Source organism: Delphinus delphis, chromosome 21 (genome assembly GCF_949987515.2).
Source record: "Delphinus delphis chromosome 21, mDelDel1.2, whole genome shotgun sequence".
NCBI classification, from domain to species: Eukaryota; Metazoa; Chordata; class Mammalia; order Artiodactyla; family Delphinidae; genus Delphinus; species Delphinus delphis.
Genome location: NC_082703.1, coordinates 2,394,121 through 2,409,515, shown reverse-complemented (window position 1 = coordinate 2,409,515; position 15,395 = coordinate 2,394,121). Strand labels below are relative to the sequence as shown.

The 15,395-nt window shown below is 40.9% G+C and overlaps 1 protein-coding gene across 2 annotated transcripts in view; it reads left to right on the top strand.

Annotated features, from left to right (window-relative positions):
- Positions 1 to 15,395, top strand: part of HOOK3 (hook microtubule tethering protein 3) — a 126,068-nt gene that overhangs the window by 13,704 nt on the left and 96,969 nt on the right. For both annotated transcript variants that reach the window (XR_009517908.1, XM_060001429.1), the window contains exon 3: positions 13,587 to 13,659. Coding sequence is in view for 1 of the 2 variants with exons in the window: in XM_060001429.1 (XP_059857412.1) it covers positions 13,587 to 13,659 (73 nt within the window). In the remaining variant the exon portion in view is untranslated. The remainder of the gene's footprint in view (positions 1 to 13,586; positions 13,660 to 15,395) is intronic.

The window sequence follows — 15,395 nt, the reverse complement described above, 5'->3', positions numbered from 1 at the left end:
ATTTTGTATCCTGCAACTTTACTAAATTCATTGATTAGTTCTAGTAGTTTTCTGGTGGCATCTTTAGGATTTTCTATGTATAGTATCATGTGATCCGCAAACAGTGACAGTTTTACTTCTTTGCCAATTTGGATTCCTTTTATTTCTTTTTCTTCTCTGATTGCCATGGCTAAGACTTCCAAAGCTATGTTAAATAATAGTGGCAAGCGTGGGCACCCTTGTCTTATTCCTGATCTTAGTGGAAATGGTTTCAGTTTTTCACCATTGAGGATGATATTGGCTGTGGGTTTGTTGTATATGGACTTTATTATGTTGAGGTAAGTTCCCTCTATGTCCACTTTCTGGAGAGTTTTTATCATAAATGGGTGCTGAATTTTGTCGAAAGCTTTTTCTGCATGATTGTATGGTTTTTATTCTTCAACTTGTTAATATGGTGTATCACATTGATTGATTTGCGTATATTAAAGAATCCGTGCATCCCTGGAGTAAATCCCACTTGATCATGGTGTATGATCTTTTTAATGTGTTGTTGGATTCTGTTTGCTAGTATTTTGTTGAGGATTTTTGCGCCTATGTTCATCAGTGATATTGGCCTGTAATTTTCTTTTTCTGTGATATCTTTGTCTGGTTTTGGTATCAGGGTGATGGTGGCCTCGTAGAATGAGTTTGGGAATGTTCCTCCCTTTGTAATTTTTTGGAAGAGTTTGAGAAGGATCTGTGTTAGGTGTTCTGTAAATATTTGATAGAATTCACCTGTGAAGCCATCTGGTCCTGGAATTTTGTTTGTTGGAAAATTTTTAATCACAGTTTCAATTTCATTACTTGTGGTTGGTCTGTTCATATTTTCTAATTCTTCCTGGTTCAGTCTTGGAAGCTTGTACTTTTCTAAGAATTTGTCCATTTCTTCCAGGTTGTCCATTTTATTGGCATATAGTTGCTTGTAGTAGTCTCATGATCCTTTGTATTTCTGCGGTGTCAGTTATAACTTCTCCTTTTTCACTTCTAATTTTATTGATTTGAGTCCTCTACCTTTTTTTCTTGATGAGTCTGGCTAAAGGTTTATCAATTTTGTTTATCTTCTCAAATAACCAGCTTTTAGTTTTATTGATCTTTGCTAGTGTTTTTTTGTTTCTCTTTCATTTATTGCTGCTCTGATCTTTATGATTTCTTTCCTTCTACTGACTTTGGGTTTTGTTTGTTCTTCTTTCTCTGGTTCCTTTAGGTGTAAGATTAGATTGTTTTTTTGAGATTTTTCTTGTTTCTTGAGGTGAGATTGAATTACTATAAACTTCCCTCTTAGAATTGCTTTTGCTGCATCCCATAGGCTTTGGGTCATTGTGTTTTCATTGTCATTTATTTCTAGTTAGTTTCTTATTTCTTCTTTGATTTCTTCAGTGATTTCTTGGTTATTTAGTAGCATATTGTTTAGCCTCTATGTGTTTGTGTTTTGTACAGTTTTTTTCCTGTAATTGATTTCTAATCTCATAATGTTGTCGGAAAAAATGCTTGATACAATTTCAGTTTTCTTAAATTTACCGAGGCTTGGTTTGTGACCCAAGATGTGATCTATCCTGGAAAATGTTCTGTGTGCAGTTGAGGAGAAAGTGTATTCTGCTGGTTTCGGATGGAATGTCCTATAGATATTAATTAAGTCTGTTGGTCTAATGTGTCATTTAAGGCTTGTGTTTCCTTATTAATTTGCTGTCTGGATGATCTATCTGTTGGTGTAAGTGGGGTGTTAAAGTCCCCCACTATTACTGTGTTACTGTCGATTTCCCCTTTTATGGCTATTAGCATTTGCCTTATGTATTGAGGTGCTCCTCTGTTGGGTGTATAAATGTTTACAATTGTTATATCTTCTTCTTGGATTGATCCCTTGATCATTATGTAGTGTCCTTCGTTGTGTTTTGTGGGTTTTTCCTATTTTTTAATTGAATTGTTTTCATCTTATTAAATTTAGAGTTCTTTATATATTCTAAATACAAGTTCTTTCTCAAATGTATGTTTTAAAATATTTTCTCCCAGCCTGTGGCTTCCCTTTTTATTTTCTTAATAGTGTTTTTGCAGAGCAAATATTTTAAAAGTTTTACTTATTAAATACTTATTATTTAATATATTTTTTTAAGTTCACATTTTTTTTTTAAATTGTATTAAGAAACCTTTACCAAACTCAGGGTCTCTAAGATTTTCTCCTCTGTTTTCCTCCAGAAGTATTATAGTTCTAATGCTTATATTTAGGTCTATGACGCATTCTCAGTTACTACTTTTTGTGTATGATATAAGGGTCTCTTTTTTTTTGCACTATTTATTGCAAAGACTCCTTTCCCATATTTTCAGGATTTTGATTATGTTGAACTAATGACTGGACAGACAACATCCATGGATGATTAGATTCTTGTTCATTGAAGTAATTTTTAATAATAGATCAGGCACTGAAAACACTTAAGATGTAGTTTATCCTTTTACATCTATATATCAACAAATACAAAATGAAAACATTTTCTTGAGGGGACCCTTAAGTTTTTAGGGAGCGTGACTCTTAATATTATCAAAACTCAAATTTATAGAATTTTCTTTCCTATTTTCTACTTCTTGGTTTGAAGAAAATTAACATTAGCCTTTGTAAAGATTTTTACAAAGCAGCACCCACTTTGGAGAGCACGGCATGTTCTATGTGAGACAACAAGAACTTGAATTGACTGTTTATGCTGTAAAACCTGTGATTCTTGGTGAACCTATGGTACACCTGCCAGAGAACAATCACTGCTTTGCACTGATCAATTTCGGGCCTGAAAGAATCCTCTTCTCCCGTAACAGCACTGCCTCTGCAGGCTTCTAAGTAAGGCTGTTTCTTCTTCATGTACCACTTGGCTCAGCATGGTGCCTCCTCAGTGCTGCTTCCAGACCGTTCCCCTCACATCTTCCCTAACACCCCCCAGTTTTGAGTCTTATGACATCATCCCTCTCGTTTCTCAGCAGCTTTGGATCCAGGCATCCTGCTGCTCTTTCCAGTACCACCCTTGCTGAAATTCCTGGGGACTTGGATATGGTCCTTCAGACCGTTGCCTGTCAACTCCTTGACTCATCTACTTTGGTCTCATCCTCTACCCAGTTTCAGCCACTCAATCTCGAGGTCATACCCCATGGCTTATCATCACCAGTAATCTGCGACCCTCTGTGGTCTCGGTTTGCTCTCTCCCGCCGTCTGACCACTGCCTCCTCTCTTTCCATCTCACTCTCTCTGGCCGCACATCTCCAGCCACCCTTCCGTTCTCGAGGGCAGGTGGGGTCTCAACACTGTCCTTCACCTTCCCCTCTTTCTTTCCTCTTATTCAACTGAAATTCCGTGGTCAGTCATAATCACTCCCCGTGTACATTTTTAGCTTCTCTGCCCCTTTTTTATTTCTTTGTACTTTTTTAGCTAAACCACAACTTGGTTAAATCTAATATCCCACCAGTTCTGCGTCTCACCTATGCGGCTGAACCGAGCTGGAAAAGACACAGACTTGCTGGTGCGTCTCATTTTACATTTCCCAGTGTGAACCCCTGGTCATCTGGTACTTCCCCAGCCCTCTCACTACCCCTCTTCCGGGTGACCGTCCCCCACTGTCCTTTCTGCAGACCTTCAGCACCACTTCCCCACTCTCTCCTCTGATTACCTTCCAAGGTAAGGGACCGCCTACTTCTGAGAAAGTTGAAACACATACAAGAGAATCTCTGTTGACTCCCCGACTACGTTTGCCCCCACCGGCATCAATGTGGCCACCTCGCTGCCCGTTACCGCCTTCGAGCTGTGCTGGGGGCAGTCCTGTCGTAAAGTCAGTGGCTGCACGTTGTCTGTTGGGTCCCTTTGCCTCTCACCTACTCAAGATCTTTGCTTTACCAGTTCTCCCCTCTTTGCTGCACCCACGGCTTCGCCTGCTCTGCAGGGTCATATCCACTAGCAGGGAAGCAGGCTTATTTGTCTTTAAACAGACTTCTCAGGATCCCACTCCTGTCAGCCACTGCTCCCGTTCCCCTGCCTGTGCAGCATCTGTCTCAGAGTTCTCCCCCACCCCGCCTTAAACCCACTTCTGTCACGGTTTCCCCACCATCATGTTAGAACTGCACTTGTTGTGATGCTAATGCTCGTTCTCAGTCCTCGTCTGGACTGGCAGCGGCGTTCAAAGGACAGATGCTCATCTGCTTATTACTTCCTTCTGACACTTAGTAAGATTTGGCCTCCAGGATACTGTGACCTTCCAGGTTTCTCTCCTGTCTCATTGGATGATCTGCATTTCCTGTGCTGGTTTCGCTCTCCTGTGCTCCCTCCTAAGGATGCAGAGCTTAAGGACTCAGGCCTGGCCCCTCTTCTCTTTTGTTTGCATTCACCCCCTCAGTGATTTCGTCTAGTCTCTTAGCCTTAAATAGCATCCGTATCCTAAGGACGCTCAGATTTTTATCTCCAGCGTGAACCTCTCCTCTGACGTCCAGACTTGTCTGATTGTCTACTTAGCATCTCCAGTTGGGTCTAAAAGACATGTCAGAGTCATCGTATCTAGAACTAAACCCTGTCTTCTGCTCAGACCCACTCAGTCAAAGTCTTCTCATTTCAGTTGTTGGCATTTCTGGCCTTGAGCTGCTCAGACCTTGAAACCTCTCTTTCTTTTTCTCCACATCCTGCATCCAACCCATCAGGAAACACTGAAGGCTACACTTTTAAAATATAGCTAAATCCAGCCTTTAGATCTAACTTCCAGATTACAGAGAAATACAGAGGACAGAGGAATAGGTTAAACTGAGTCACAAGGAAAGGATCAGGAAAATCCAGAAAGTGCGATATTTCACAGGACAGTTGACCTGGTCTCTTCAGCAAGTGAATGTCAAGAGAAGAAAGGAACGGGGTGGATCCTTCTAGATCACAGAGTCCAGAGAGAAAGACACTGACCAAACGCATCACGTGGTTCTTCTGGAAGACCTGCCGCGTGCAGAGCGTGGATGCCCCGGAGGACGTCATGCTACGTGAGAAAGCCAGTCCCAGGGGGCAGACTGCACCACTCCACTTCTGGGAGGTGTCTGAAGTGGTCAGACTCATGGAAGCAGAGTGAAGTGGTGGCTGCCAGGGGCTGGGATTTGGGGGAAATGGGAGTTGCTGTTCAACAGGTGTAAAGTTTCAGTTGCATGAGATGCATAAGCCCTTAAGGCCTGCTGTGCAGCGCTGTGCTTGTGGTTCATAGCACTGTACTCTGGTCTTGAATGTCTCTCGAGAGGGCAGAGCTCATGTTAAGTGTTCTTACCACAGTTTCAAAAACAAAAACAAATGCAACGCATGAAGCTTGGATCTTGTGTGAACAAAGACATTTCAAGGATGTAATGGAGGAAATTTGAATACAGATTGAGTATTAGGTGGTATTCTGGGAGTGTTTCTTTGTTATGTTAGGTGTAGTATCAGAACCATGGTTAGTAAGGCACAGGAAAGTGCCTTACTTATCACAGATGTATAGTGGAATTTTTAGGAGTAAAAAAGTTTTATGATAAAAATTATTACCTTTACTGCTACCATATTGGTCTGGCTGCCGTCATCTCTTGCCCATATCATGTTGGTAACTTCCTGACCAGTGTCGGTGTTTCTGTAGTTGCCTGCCCCAGAGTCTCATGTGAACCCAACAGCCACAGTGAGGTTTTCTGCTTAGAGCCCTGCACTGGTGCCCCATTTCACTCAGGGTAAAAGCCAAAGGACTCACAGTGATGTATCAGAGCCCAAGTGACCTGAGCCCTTGGTACCACTCAGACCGCATTCCATTTTTTTTTTTAACATCTTTATTAGAGTATAATTGCTTTACAATGGTGTGTCAGTTTCTGCTTTGTAACAAAGTGAATCAGTTATACACGTACGTATGTTCCCATATCTCTTCCCTCTTGAACTCTGACCTCATTTGCTGGCGTTCTTTCCCACAGCAGCACCCTGCTCGTCCTCACACGCCTTCTGCTGGGGGCATCGTGCGTGGCCCGTCCCTCTGCCTCGGATGTTTATCAGTCAGATGTCCACATGCTGCCCTTCCTCACCAGCTGCCAGTCCCCACTGAGAGGTGTCTGCCTCTCCACCTAGCCCACCCTGACCACCTGTTCAGTATCGCCGCCACCCTTACCTCCCAGAGCCCCTTGTCCTGCTCTAGAGTAGGTGTTCTGTAAATGCTAGCTAAATGAATGAATATGGAATTATGAACTTGGAAATGAAAAGAAAGCAACTTTTATCTTCTTTTATCCTTTATCTCCAAGAAGAGTTCACCACTCTGTCATTTTCCATCAACAATTTCCCTGATACCAACTCGATGTTCTGACACCAGCTTCCTGAGGTAGCTCAGACCCACAAGTTAAGGTCACAGTCCTTTGATTCTGACCCTCGGGGCAGACTCGGCAGTTAAGGCCCCAGTCCCACAAGACTGTCCCCGCTGCAGACGCCAGGTAGATATGGATGGGGTCCGTGGGGCACCCACACTTCTGCCCAGCCAACTGCAAATGCAGGAGTTCCCATGAACCCCCTCAGGTTTGATATTTGCGAGAATGACACAAAACTCAGGGAAGCTCTATACTTATGATTACATTTTTATTGTACAGGATCCAACTCAGGAACAGCCACATGAAGGAGATGCACAGGGACGTGTGGGGTAGAGGCAGCGCAGAGCTCTGGGACCCCGTGAGCCCACTGCCTTCCCAGCACAGTGATGTGCTCACCCACCCCGAAGTTCTGAACCCTGTTGTTTAGGGTTTTATTGGGGGGTTTCACTAAAGAGACATGAGTGAAGTCGTTAGCCACGTGTTTGAACTCTGCCGCCAGTCCCTTCCTGGAGGTCAGGGGGTGGGACTGAAAATTCCTCTGGGACCAGCCCTCGTCCTGAAGCTGTCTGTGGGTCCCACAGTGAATCACCCTGTTAGCATAAGCTCCGGTGTGGCTGGAAAGAGCTCATGATGAGTTATAAAAGACACCCCATCACTCAGGAAATTCTCAGGGTTTTAGGAGCTCAGCACCAGGATCCAGGGACAGAGGGCAAATATATTTTTTATTCTGCCACAACTGCATATTGATTGAAAGAGGAAGATCAGAAGTAGTTGTGCCTCTAAGTGCCATTATGTTTTATTTTCAGAGTTAAAGAAAGAGGGAAAAAGAAAGTAGATGAGACCAAAAGAGGTAAAATGAAGGCCAAGCTGCGGACAGCGGTGGAATGCCTCTTTTTATTTATGGGACCTGATTGCCTGCCCTTGGTTTAGAGCCTGTGCCTCTGCGCCTCTGTTGCTCTTTCTAACACTGCAGGGGCTAAAGCATAATTTGCTTTATTTTTGTTGTCTTCAAGGATGCGAAATATAAATGTCATAGCCAACTCTTGAATATCCATTTAGTGGTAGGGGACCAAAATGATTGTTTTAGGTAATGAAAAGATGATTAGAAAATAGACCTAAGAGGGACTTCCCTGGCAGTCTGGTGGTTAAGACTCCGAGCTTCCGTTGCAGGGGGCACGGGTTTGATCCCTGGTCAGGGAACTAAGATCCTGCATGCTGCACAGCACGGCCAAAAGAAAAAGGAAAATAGACCTAAGAATTAACGTATCTATTTTAAAAAATAGTAACATTTGCTAATAAAAATGTCATATTAAGAAATTGAGTCAAAATACAGTGTTTGTTTCGGACCCCATCTTAATTTGGGGGACTTCAATAAGAATATTATGGTACTTAAATAATTTAAGCAGTAGAAATAAAATTTAATTTTTTGGTTTCTGTGGAAGCAGTTGACTGCAGGATGACAGTGTATTCCTGGAATTGTGTTAACGGATTAAAATCAATGGGCTTTTCCTTTAGCTGAAGCTATGACTGGTGCATAAGTTACAGCCGAATAGATGTGCTGGGAAAGTCGAGGAAATGGCTTCATATGGTTTGTGGCTGGTTTGTGTCATTTCCTTAACAGGAGTCAGGACATAGTAAGACGCTAAAGATGGTTTCTGGCTCATGAAGAACATTCCGAGTAAGATTATCCCTTGTCATTTACGTATCTGTGCAGAACTATAATCTGTTAATATGTTGGAGAAAATCACCTTTATGCTGTTTGATCGTAGCCTGAGAACGTTTATTAAGGGGTACTTAGAAAACATTGCTGAAATTGTAAACTACTTAGCGAAACAGAGTTATGGCTAGATGCCTGCATATTTGAGTCAAGTTCATGACTAGGAAAAGTATTGAATGGAAGAATGCTGTGGACTACTATTGTTTTTTTTTTAAATTGAAGTATAGTTGATTTACAGTGTTGTGTTAATTACTGCTGTACAGCAAAGTGATCCAGTTATACATATATATATATATATATATATATATATACTTTTTTAAAATATTCTTTTCCATTATGGTTCATTAGGTGATATTGAATATAGTTCACTATGCTATACAGTAGCACCTTGTTGTCGATCCATTCTATGTCTAAAAGCTTACATCTGCTAATCCCAACCTCCCACTCCATCCCTCCCCCAACCCCCTCCCCCTTGGCAACCACCAGTCTGTTCTCTATGTCTGTGGGTCTGTTCTGTTTCATAGATAGGTTAATTTGTGTCATAGTTTAGATTTGTGGACTACTATTCTTGCTGTGTTCCGCCCAAGTAGCAGATTGGAAGCTTATTAAATAAAAGTGCTATCACCTTCCAAATGTATTTCAGTGCACAGGTATCAATGAGAACTGCTGTGCGTCAGACGTGAAGTGCTGGGCAGACAGTGGTGAATGAGACAGACACCTGCCCCTGTTGACCATAGAACATCTTGAACGATGTGGGTCTTTGTTCTCTGTGACTAGACGGCTGAGCAGGAAGGAGAGAATTAGCCACAGGCCCTTGGTGGTGTTTGCTAGGACCAGTTTCGTGTTGAACTCTGCTGATCTCTTGTAACAAAAGCGACAGTACCATCAACTCTGCCACTTAACGGTGTGATTGAACCTGGGGAAATTACTTAACTTCTGAGTCTGATATTGCTCAGCGTACCATGGGGACAGCGATACCTTCCTGGCAGTGTCACTGTGAACACAGAGTGCCTGGCTCCATGGTTGGCAGGTTACTGGTGCTGAGTACATGGTGGTAATGGCTGTCTTTTGTCGTCTTCCCGCCCAGCTCAGGCACATTCTGAGGCTTTGATGTGGTCATCTTTTAGGCAAGAAGCAAACTGTATCATAGTGATTGGTTTGAAATACTTTATTCAGATTTTTCTGAGTTCTTTGATTCATAAGAAGTGTTGCTCTAAGTTGTAAATGAAGTATCCCATAATCTTGGAGTTCTCAGAGTATATAATTTTAGACATTTTAATTTTTTTTAAATAAATTTATTATTTTATTTTTGGCTGCATTGGGTCTTCGTTGCTGCGCGCAGGCTTTCTCTAGTTGCGGCGAGCGGGGGGCTACTCTTCGTTGCGGTGCACGGGCTTCTCATTGCGGTGGCTTCTCTTACTGCGGAGCACAGGCTGTAGGCGTGCAGGCTTCAGTAGTTGTGGCATGTGGGCTCAGTAGTTGTAGCTCGCGGGTTGTAGAGCACAGGCTCAGTAGTTGTGACGCACAGGGTTGCTTATTTGCTCCGCGGCATGTGGAATCTTCCCGGACCAGGGCTTGAACCCATGTCCCCTGCATTGGCAGGCAGATTCTTAACCACTGCGCCACCAGGGAAGCCCTCTTAGACATTTTAAAGCATTCTTTTTTATAAGTTAAGGGGTTTCCTGTTGAAATATAAGTATCTTTTAGCTGTGTGGCCCTGAATTTCCACTTAGCTAGTAAGTTCAGTGCCTTTGGCTTTGGGTAATCACCACCCATTTAGCACCAGACTCACAGATTGCCCTACTTATGATTGTCATTTTTGATTGGAAAGACTATTACTTGATTGGCAATGATTATGATTTTTAGATTACAGTTTTTTTGATTATTAAAAATATGGAATATTTTTTACTTTCTGAGCTATTTTTATAACAATTCTTTAATATCTCAGTAGAATTCACTTAAGTTGTTTTTCTTTGCATTATGTATTTTCACAAGAGGTTTTAAGCAAAGAGGACACTTTGGGGGGGTTCTCTGCCCAGTTTACAGGAGTCCCTTTCTCTGAGACCTGAAGTTGTGGGTGTCCTACTTGTGGCTCTCCATCCTTTTGGTCACATACAATCGGACTAGGGATGAAAAACAGACTGTAGCTGTATTATTTGGAGTTTCCTGGGAATTTAGAATTGGGATTGAGTTATGGCTGGTCTTCAAAACTATCTTCTTGAACTGGCATGGTGAAGACTTGGAGTGTGTGTGTGGCTCTTTTCAGCGTTGTGTGGAGAAACAGAAAAAGTTGGTCTTCAGAGAGAAAACAAATAGATGGGCAGAAGCAAAGGTGAAAGTCAGAAGGGGAGTACTGTCTGGATTCTTAACAGCTTTGCAGATCCTAATTTCACTACTCAAGGAGGCCCAGCTATCTTTATGTACCATAACATACATCAGTGGTCTTCCAGTAAGTTCCCTTTTTTTGCACAGTTTTGCTCAAATTAGTTTCTCTGACTTAACAGCAAAAGAACCTTGACTAAAGAAGCTAGATGAAGCTTAAAACAAAAATAGATGGGTATGAATATCTACATGCAGAAGGAGGAAGTTAGACCCTTTACGTACACTATGCACATGGATCATAACTTCAATTTAAAACTAAAGCTGTGAGAATCTTAGAAGAAAACATAGAAGTAAATCTTCCTGACCTTGGATTAGGCAAAACCTTCTTAGATATAATACCAACAGCAAAAGATAGATAAATTGAACGTTATCAAAAATTAAAAACCATTGTGCTGCAAATTATGCCATCAAGAAAGTGAAAAGATAACTCACAGAATGTGCGAAATTATTTACACATCTTATATCTGATAAGGTGCTTTTACCCTGAATACTGAAAACAAAAAAAAAAAACAAACCGAAAAAAAAACCACCTCTCACAACTCAATAATAAAAAGACAATTCAGTTGTTTAACAGGAAAGACTCTGAATAGACTTGTCCATAGAGGATATACAGGTGGCCAATAAGCACATGAAAAGATGCTCAACGTTGTTAGTCATTAAGGAAGTGCAAATCAAAACCACAGTGAGAGGGACTTCCCTGGTGGCACAGTGGTTAAGAATCTGCCTGCCAACACAGGGGACACGGGTTCGAGCCCTGGTCTGGGAAGATCCCACATGCCACGGAGCAACTAAGGCCGTGCACCACAACTGCTGAGCCCATGCACCACAACTACTGAAGCCCGCACGCCTAGAGCCCGTGCTCCGCAACAAGAGCAGCCACTGCAATGAGAGGCCCACTCGCCGCAACTAGAGAAAGCCCGCACGCAGCAACGAAGACCCAACACAGCCAAAAATTAAAAAAATAATAAAAATAAATGAATTATAAAATTTTTTTTTAAAAAACACAGTGAGATAATATAATACTTCACACCCACTAGGATGAGCATAACTTTTTAGAGAGATAATAACAAATGTTGACAGGCTGTGGAAAAATTGGAACTGACGTGTTGCTAGCAGGAGTGTAAAATGGTACAGCTGCTTTGGAAAACAGTTTGGTCACACTTCAGATGTTAAACAGAGTTATTACGGGACCGAGCAATTCCACTCCTAGGAACATACCCACATGAAGCATGTATATCAGCTGATGAATAGATAAACAAAATGTAGTGTATCCATAAATGGAATGTTTTTGAGCCATAAAAAGGAATGAAGTGGTGACACGTCCCACAACATGGATGAACCTTAAAAGCATGCTGAGTGAAAGAAGCCAGACACAAAAGACCCCACACAGTGTATAATTTCATTTATATGAAATGTACAAAATAGGCAAGCCCATGAAAACAGAAAGTAGATTAGTAATTTCTAGAGGCTGGAGAGAGGGAAATGGGAGTGACAGCCAATGGATACAGGATTTCTTTGGGGAAGGTGGAAAGGTTCTAAAATTAGATTGTGGTGATGTGAATGTACTAAAATCCATTGCATTGTGTATTTCAAATGGGTGAGTTGTATGGTATGTGAATTACATCTCAATTTTTAAAAATTTAAGAGTAGAGAAATAGACAATAAAGTTAACATGTTAACTTGGATACAGGCTTCAAAAATAATCCTAATAGATTTCTACAGAGAAAACTTAGCTGTAACTTTTTTCCTAAATACTTATGCCTTGGGACTTCCCTGTTGGCGCAGTGGTTAAGAATCCACCAGCCAATGCAGGGGACACGGGTTCAATCCCTGGCCCGGGAGGATCCCACATGCCACAGAGCAACTAAGCCCGTGCACCATAATCACTGAGCCTGTGCTCTAAAGCCCGCAAGCCACAGCTACTGAAGCCCACACACCTAGATCCCGTGCTCTGCAACAAGAGAAGACACTGCAGCGAGAAGCCTGTGCACTGCAACGAAGAGTAGCCCCTCTCGCTGCAACTAGAGAAAGCCTGCGCGCAGCAACGAGGACCCAACACAGCCATTAATTAATTAATTAATCAATCAAGCAATTAATTTAAAAAATTCTACCAAAAAATTCTTATGCCTAAGTATGTATATTTTTCTTAATAATAAAGTTTTAAAATTCTACATAGCAGGTTACTTTATTTAAAGGTAATTTGACCAAAATTTAGTAGCGGTTGTATTTATCAGTCTGAGTGACAGTGTAAGTTGAAATGTAGATTTTTTTTCCCCTAACATATTTCCCTTGTTGCCATTATGTTTTCTGAGTGAACGGAGGTTGTTGTGTAATGAAAAGATCTTTGGATTTGGCACTTGCTGGAGCAGGACAGAGGTGTTCAGTCTGTGGTCTTGAACAAATAATTTAAGTTTTTAGAGCATCGATTTCAGGAACTTTAAAGCGACTATCATACCAGGATAAAACCTTTTTTTTTTTTTTCTTTCTCGTGTTTATAGAAGTTTTGGAGGTTTTCCTAAGAAAAATAAGCATAAGTATATTCAGCGTCTATCCTTGTTTCAGTTTGTTTGTCCACACCAGTGTTATCTTAGATTTAGGGCTTCTGCAAACAGAAATGGTATCCAACTTTGTCTAATGTCTAGTATTACATAAACAGGTTCTCTGTTTATATTGTTTAAAGAAACTGAAATTTTAATAACATTATTGGTGACCTTTGAAGTAGTAGGTGATGGAAGTCATTGAAATATTAACTGAAAAGCTTATTTTAACCTTCTTCCTAATATACGTCCTTTGCCTTTATAAAACAATTGTCATTGATTTTGACTGTTTTTAGATATTAGCATGGTATCTACTAATTATGTTAATTCCAGATTAGTGTATAATTTGAAAAACATGTATTAATTGTATGTTATCACTTTTCACCTTTTAGCTTGCTTTTGATAAAATTATGTTTTTTAATGAGTGATAACAGTTGATTTTAGAGATTTCTACTGTAATTGCATTCGATCTCATGTACATGTATTATTTTGTGGCTCATGTGTGTCAAATACCTTTTTTTGTTGCAGTTAAGTGATAATACAGGAAGGGTTTCAATTGTGTGTGTGTGTTTGGTTTTGTTTTAGCTTGAAAGCTACATGATATTAACATGCTAGCCTTTTCTTATTTGCAGAGATCCTGCATATTTTGATGAAAATTGGCTAAACAGAATTAAAACTGAAGTAGGAGATAATTGGAGGCTAAAGGTATTTTCTTTTTATTTTCCTATTTGTTAATTAACCTTTTACTTGGGTGTATATAATACTTGTTGACTTTTGCTCTGATGTGTCTAGTGAGCTTTAGAAACTTAGATAGCCTTTGGTGAAATAATCTAGAATTGAAGATTGGGGTAACCTGGAATTGCTCACCAAGATATAGTCTGAGTTGGTAAAGCATAGTGACTGAGGGCTCGGGCTTCAGAGCCAGACTGCCTGTGTCCACATCCCAGCCCAGCCGCTCACAGCCGCTGGGAAAGTCTTTAACCTTTCAGTGCCTGAGTTTTCCCGTTTGTAAAATGGGGATTGTGATAGGATCTACCTCACAGAGATAAATGAATTAATACATATAATGTACTTAGGACAGTAATGTTAGTTGCTAGTGTTGTTATTAATAATGAGAAAATACTGATCATTATTAACTGTGTCCAGAACACTCAGAGAATGGATTATTTTTATTTCCTTCCTAGTAGCCTTATTTTTCGGTATTCCCCAAGCATCTTTGATGGAAACCCACAGTGAGAAACACAGTTTACACTGCAGCCTCCCACCCGCCTAACTGCATGTTCCTGAATAGTTGAATACGTTTTTAACCTTACTTAATGCAGTAATGTTTTTAGTTTAGTTTTTGAAATATAGATTGCAACCCATCTGTAAATTATTTTTTTAACTTTATATTTTGAAACGATTATAGATTCACAGGGGTTGGGAAAAGAAATGTACAGAGAAGTTCCACATACCTTTCCCCTAGTTTCTCCAGGGCTGACATCTTGTGTGACTGTAATGAAGTAGCAAACCTGGGGAACCGACGTGGATACGATCCACAGCGTGTTCACAGTTCAGTCGTTCTGCACACACTCTTCAGTGTGTGTGCGCCGCCCTGTGTGGCCCTGTCAGCGTGTAGACTCACATAACGGCGATGCAGGCTGCCCCATCCCTGCCGGGTGTCCGGTGGAGCCTCTCTCCCATCAACCACACCACCCTCACCCGAACCCCTGGCCACCGCTGACTTGTTCTCCATCTCTATAGTTTCCTTACACCACCTTGATCTGTGGTCATGACTGGCAGCTTGGAAAACTCTGGAGCCATTTATTTTTAATACACATTGGTAGGGACTCCGAAGTGCAAGTGAGTGAGCGTGTGAAACCCCTGGACTTAAGATGAGCTAAGCGTGGTTTGTCTTTATATTTCCCCATAAAACACGTGTTTGAGGAAAATATTTATTCACTGACTAGATATTGGGTCTGCCAAAATCTAATTCCTCCTTTTCACTAAGCTAGAGTGAATGGATGCTATTTAATTTCTCAATAACCCTTCAAGAACAGGCAATAGAAGTGATGGCTTTTTAACGTTATAACCTGTTTAAAGTCTTGCTGCTAAATCAGCTTATGTTTGCTGCTGCTTCACAAGAGGGAGTTGCGTGTCCCACGCCCGTGCACACAGTGTGCGCGTAAATCCACACGGTCTTCAGTGTCACCAGGGTGGCAAAGGCAGTAACAGAGAGAAAGCGAAATGTTTATTGTACTCTTAATATTCTGAACTGAAAGTAACCATTCCGATTTGCATTCCTATTCTCTATATTTTATCCTATATTATGTTTCTTCAATTATATTTCTTCAATTTTAAGATTGATTTTAAGATACCATTGATTAATTATAAGATTTGTAGCTTTTTTCAGTGGAGAATAAACTACCATTTTAAGTGAAAACATTGATTTTTAAGACTTT